The sequence below is a fragment of the Gadus morhua genome, chromosome 2, assembly GCF_902167405.1.
Source record: "Gadus morhua chromosome 2, gadMor3.0, whole genome shotgun sequence".
NCBI classification, from domain to species: Eukaryota; Metazoa; Chordata; class Actinopteri; order Gadiformes; family Gadidae; genus Gadus; species Gadus morhua.
Window position 1 is genome coordinate 12,738,135 of NC_044049.1, and position 6,071 is coordinate 12,744,205.

Sequence of the window (6,071 nt, forward strand, 5' to 3'; positions counted from 1 at the left end):
ACGTGTTTATGGAAATGTTGCCATTATCACTTGATTATGTAAATTTTGCCCAATAAGAACAGACCTTTGTTTTCATGACTTGTGTGAAGATATGGTCCAGGCTATGCTTTATTTTCCACTGGATTCGGTTTCTAACTTGCATTCATTTGGACAACTATGTGTTATGTATCATAAGTAATGTGAAATATAAAAAAATCTATATATCAAAAATATGGAAAATCGTGTAATCTCTTTGATATGTAACCTACTTCCTCTCCTTTAGCTTTAATATCTTAGAATATTAATGATAACACAATATCTCACGGTTTAATATATATTCACTATTCTGTGATGATTTTTTTTTATAACCATAGCGTTGATTACAGTCCATTGTGTGCGATGTTGCCCAGCCGCTACCTCATCTTCCTCGATCATGGGCGTATCCCTGGCTCGACGCTCTTGCGCATGCTCACTAGTTTAGGTTTTGTTTCTTGTACAGCAAAGCCTTCATACGGGAGCTAGCTTTGCCCTGTCATTGTAGTAAAACAAGCGTGTGTGGTCAGTCAGCGATACCAGTCATCTCTACTGCTGCATATTTGGTAAGCTTCAACAAACAAAAGCCCTTTAAAAATAAAATAAACTCGTTTGAAACTTACTTTCTCTAGTTAACCGTTTGTTGTGTCCTGCACTTCAACAGTTTATCGTTAGCTTATTAACTGCAGCAGGCGTAGTACTCGGATATGGCTCGATATTTTTTGATGACTGCCATGCTTTTTTCCTGAGTATTTGTCTGGCGGAGCGCTTAGTGTGCGCAGGCCACTCCCCAGCCACATTGCAATTGTTTTAATATGGGAAACCGTTGTATCTTTATCTTCAGTTAAAATGTTGTAAGATTGTTTGTGGTGGCGTTTTCCTTTTTCTAATCACAGTCCAGTTTGGCATGGACGTTGAATATATGAACAATGTGATGGCCAACAAAAGGATGACCACGCTTTCTCTGCGCCATTTAAACTCATATCTCAAGCCTTGTGAAATTACCATATGTCGAAAGTGTTAGTTATTCTTAACATGTACACCTGCTACCCATACCCTTCAAACTAGTTGGAAAATGCTACTTGATTATCCATTACTTTATTTTTAAAAAGTAACACTTTCCTTCATTCTGTCAACCATTTGTAAACTCCAATATCGTTGTATTGGATAAAAATAAATCTGTAAATGATTGAAACTCAAAGATTATATTCAGACCCTTTACTGATGTAAACCATGACTTGAGTCTTTGTCTAGGCCTATCTCTAGCCTAAACCATATAGATTGACGTTCAGATATGATTATTTATGACGTTTTGTTAAACTCGTCGTCCTTTCTTAAACCATTATTTAACTCATTACGTTAGATTAAAATAAAACCCACATTTGTAGCTTGGCTAACGACAGGTGTTGCCTTAATCGTTTTCTCTCAGCAGAACTCGTACCAGCAACCATGTCTAAACGTCATTTAATCGCTATTAACAGGGCAACCATTTGAGATAGCAGGATATATTTAGTGGGGCTCACAAAGATTTTGGGAAGTTTTCCTCGCAGTGTACACTGAATTAGTTAAACATTAATGAAAAAGCTCCACTCGTGAAACTGGCAGCACACTGCAACATTATTTGCTTATTATCCACCCACCCCAAATAGTTAAAAAAAATGATTGTAGGGTGTTCTTAACCCATATTAATGATTACAATGCTACTGTTGCTGTAATTGCCTTTGTATTTTTCTAACTTTAAGGCACATGGTGTTGTGTTCAGGTTTAAAGAAACCAGAATATGGATGCTGACAAGTGCCAAGGAGATTCCAACACAATGTCTGGGGAGCTGGAGAGTAGCCTGGAAAAGATGGATATGTCAGAAACCAAAGAGCAGGAGGAGCCCTCGGCTGTGGTGGAAGAACCCGAGCATGTGGCAGTAAATGGGCATCCTACGGCAGAGCTGTCCCCCGTGAACAACAAACAAAATGACGGTTTTCCAGAAGTGCCAGAATCTGTGGTGCAATCTGCAGAAACACCAGAGACAAAGGCTGAGGAGACATCGCTGATGGAAACAGTTGAACAAGGCGTGCCATCGCATGTGTCTGAGAAGGCAGAGGAACCGGTTGGAACCGAAGCGCCTTCTGAGGCAGTGCCTGCTCAACCCCAACCCGTTGGTTCACCAGAGAAGGTCTCTGAAGCGCCTGAACAGGAGATGCCAACCAATGTTGCTGAGATAGTGGAGGAACCTCTGGGGGCAAAAGAAATATCTGAAGTGGTTCCCACCCAACCTCAACTGGATGGATCCCCAGAAAAGGTCTCTTCAGCTCCTGAACAATACATACCCCAGGACACGTCTGGGAAGGTGGAAGAATCTATGGGCGCAGAAGAACTGTCCAAAGCTGTACTCACTCAATGCCCACCTGCTGGGTCTCCAGAAGCGGTCTCTCCTCCTGATGTAATCACAATGGGCACAGAATTTGAAAAGCTCCAGCTTGAACAGCAGCTATCAGTAGAGGGCGATCCTGAACCAAAAGTGGAAGAGCTGGTGCCAGAACTGGTCGATCAAACATCACCTGACTCGGACAGAGTGGTGCCGTTAGTGGAAATCCACAAAGAGGAGATGCCAGCACCTACAGTAGAGGTTTTGATGGACACGCCCATAGAGGAGATGGCTGTGGAGAATGTGGTTGCAATCGAGTCCCCAAAGGAGAAGGCAGTGGAAGAATTTCCGTTGAATACTATAGATGTCCAAATGGCGAGTCCTGTAGAGAGTGAGTCAGGGAAGGACGAGTGTTCAAAGGAACTCGTGCAAGCTGAGTCAGCTGAGACTGTGCAGTCCGCTGAAGTGTCGGACACAAAGGTCGTGGAGGCTGTGAAGGAAGAGGAACCCAAGAAACAAGCCGAGCCTGATTTAACCGCGGCTGCTGCTATGGACCAGAATGAGCAGGAGGAAGCTAATGTTGATCAGCCCACCAAAGGGGGGGCCGAGGCACCTGCTCCGGGCTCCCTGGCGTTCCCCCTCCTGGAACACGAGCAGACCAAAATGGCCCTTCGTGCCTCTCGCACACTGGTTGTCCTCGGTGGCCTCCCTGGCAGTGGCAGAAGCTTCCTGGCACAAGCCATCGCAGACTCCTATCAGAACCTGTGCTCTGTCGTTCGGGCTGACGACCACGACGTCACGTCTGCAGATGGCTTCAAGGCCCTGGATGAGGCGGTGATCGCCTGCTGTGGCCCGGCCACGGGCGCCTCGATGGTGGTGCTGGACTACACCAACCATATCCACGATCGCCTCGCCCGCCTGGCCCAAATCGCCCAGCAGAACGGCCGGGTGGTTCTGTTCTTGGAGCCCCGTACCCAGTGGTGCCGGGACGCGGCAGAGTTGGCCAAGAGGACCAGCCGGGGACTCGACGAGGCCCAAATGCAAGTCATGAAAGTGACGCTCGAAGAAGCCTGCATCCCACTTTTCTTTGCGTGGTTCCTCCTCCAGGACAAGATCAAATGCACAGCCATGGACTTTCTGAAGACCCTGGACAGCTTGGATGCCTTCAAGAAGCACTTGGCTGACTGTGAGTATTTATACTCCAGTAACTGTAGATACGGTTTGAGTCATGAAGAGAGCTAGTTGGAGCAAAAGAGAAGTCAATCGCACACCTGTTATTGACGGGTACAATGGTAGGGAAATCGGGGGGGAGATGCCCTGATAGGTCAGATATAGCTGGGAGAGATCTAAAGATTGCAGGCAGGCTCAGTCAGCTCGAAACCAGATAGTGTCAGAGCATTTGACTAATATGGATTGCAAAAAAATGCTAATGATTAATGCCTTAATTCAAAATACTGCAGCCACTTTTTTAAGGAGGGTAAATATAGAGTGGTTATAATGACGATGGAACTAATCATCCTTGAATTGTATTGCAGTCCCTGTGGAAACTGAGAAGGAGGTTGACTTGGAACAGTACTTCAAATCTAATTGGTCCCTGCACTGCACCACCAAATACTGTGGTAATGGCAAGGCAAAGGGAGCAAAGGAATACGCTGAACAAACGGTAAGAAACCAAAAAGGGTACTTTGTTGCAACATGTAATCATAAAATGGCTTAAATCATCATGACATTCTATTTCTTGACTTCCTCGTTTGCGTTCTTCCCTGTTTTTGGTTTCCTCTCCGCAGGCCGTTCAGGACATGTACGGCACTGTGTCCGAGCTCTCTCTCACAGCCCTCTTTGTGACCCCACGCACCGTGGGGGCCCGGGTGTCCCTCTCCGAGGCCCAGCTGGCCCTGTGGCCGGCCGACGCCGAGAAGGAGGCGGAGGCCGACGTGCCCGGGGCTGGGGCCCTGCCGCCGGGAAGCAGGGCCCACATCAGCCTGGGCTGTGCAGAGAAGGTACAGCCCGTCCAGACGGGCCTGGACCTGCTTGACATCCTGGTCCTGCTGCAGTCCGGCCAGCAGGGGGAGCTGGTGGAGGAGATGGAGCTGGGGTCCCTGGTCTACTTGGACAAGGGCCGGTGGCTGCTGACTCTAAGGGAGCCCATCTCGGTCCAGGCCTGCTTCTCCAGCTTCTACAAGCCAAAAGAGGCAGACGACACCAAACGAGAGCCTGAGAAGAAGAAGAAGGCAAAGTGTTCCATTCTGTAAAGTGTGTCTGTTGGGGGTTGGTCAGGGTGACTGAGGTGTAATGGGGTGTAGGTTCACTCTGAAGAGGAATTGTGTGTGGGGCTTTTTAGGGTTTTTCGCTGCGACGACGCTAAAGAGAAGAAAAAAAACGACGACGAGCTGTGTGCCTTTTTCACTGTTGATTTTGCACTGCAACCCAAATTGCCTTCGATACGTTTAGGTCAGGCTTATCTGGTGTTGTCAAACATAGCAGTGCCAGAGTTGCACAACTATTGCCTAGTAGATGCAGTTTTACACCAACATAGTACCGCTTCACTCACACCCCTCACGAGGTCTCTGAAACTTTAGCTTTCCAATCTTTCTGGATTACTCCTGTATCTTACAGTTCAAGCGATGCACTAGGTGTCTGCAATGCATGCGACTAAAAGGGTAAACCGTAGACGAATCCTTGTAATACAACCCGTTTTCCAATAGGTAGCTTTGCATCATTGATAGAATATGTATCAAGTTGCTTATTGTGTTGATGTGTAGCTGTCATTTCTGTATTAGTGTGTGTCTTAGGAGATCATAATGGAAGTAGAATGTTGGTCTTGTCATTAGTCCTGTTAGAATGTGTGTTGTCTGTAGTGTGGTAAACTTGTTGAATGTTTGCGCTGTGCTTCGTTGCAAGGGCATATGAATTTTGTCATTGGCTTCAACAACTTGCACTTATTCTTTCAATCTCTTAACCCACATTGATGCTGAGCAATGTTTTGAAACCACAATGCCGCCTAACTGATGCATTCCTTCCCCTGGAACACCCAATTTATTGTCTTCCCTTCAGTTTGAGTCTACTTTAAATGACTGTACTTTTTGTATGGCAAGTCTGGCTTGTGTAGCTCTTATGAATCACTATTTTTGCACTTGTTTTGTACACTTAATAAAGGAAGTGCTTTGCTCCAAAGAAATGGTGTATTGTGTTCCTCCACTTAAACCAGTTTACAGTTTTAACGCTTGGTAATATTAATGCTGGGTAAACAAGTTCATTTCCCAGATGTCCCGGGACCCAGGCCAGAAATGAATTGCAACAATTGGCCAATAGTGGCGAAATTAGACCACTAACTTGGGGAAATGTTAATGTATTATTGGATTATTTCCTCATTATTTGAATACCGGCTATGATGTAAACTGTTAAAAAAAAATGTGTGGCCGAATTAACGGGTTATCTCATTTATGTTTGTCCTTGCGATTGAAAATTTACCAGTAGCCTGCATCTCTGCATCGTCCCTTGAATTAACTTGATAAAGATGTGGCAGTTAAAGTAATTAATTGGGCAGCTATGCGTTTAGGACAAGGAAAAGTTCGTGTAAACATCACGGAATTAGTAATCCCTCACTGTCATGCAACTATAATTAAAAATGGTGTGGGGCTATTTGTGTGAGATTTAATGTGAGTAAAGGCGAACAATTGCAACCAATCACTGAGAG

The 6,071-nt window shown here is 45.5% G+C and overlaps 1 protein-coding gene across 2 annotated transcripts; it reads left to right on the forward strand.

The window, feature by feature from the left end:
- Positions 1-389: 389 nt before the first annotated feature.
- cnp (2'',3''-cyclic nucleotide 3'' phosphodiesterase) lies at positions 390-5,552 on the forward strand. 2 transcript variants are annotated; one of them, XM_030350320.1, is made up of 4 exons: positions 390-578; positions 1,755-3,560; positions 3,910-4,037; positions 4,162-5,552. In XM_030350320.1, exons 2-4 carry the CDS (start codon positions 1,793-1,795, stop codon positions 4,624-4,626), a joined length of 2,361 nt encoding a protein of 786 aa, XP_030206180.1. In that variant the 5' UTR covers positions 390-578; positions 1,755-1,792; the 3' UTR covers positions 4,627-5,552. The 2 variants fall into 2 exon arrangements, with proteins under 2 accessions (XP_030206180.1, XP_030206178.1); XM_030350318.1 differs by having other exon boundaries at positions 467-578; positions 1,775-3,560.
- The last annotated feature ends 519 nt before the right edge of the window (positions 5,553-6,071 follow it).

Coding starts and splice junctions, on each gene's coding strand:
- cnp (XM_030350320.1), top strand. CDS start 1,793: ATGGATGCTGACAAGTGCCAAGGAGATTCCAACACAATGTCTGGGGAG. Junction 3,561..3,909: donor CAAGAAGCACTTGGCTGACT/GTGAGTATTTAT, acceptor ATTGTATTGCAG/TCCCTGTGGAAACTGAGAAG. Junction 4,038..4,161: donor AGGAATACGCTGAACAAACG/GTAAGAAACCAA, acceptor TCCTCTCCGCAG/GCCGTTCAGGACATGTACGG.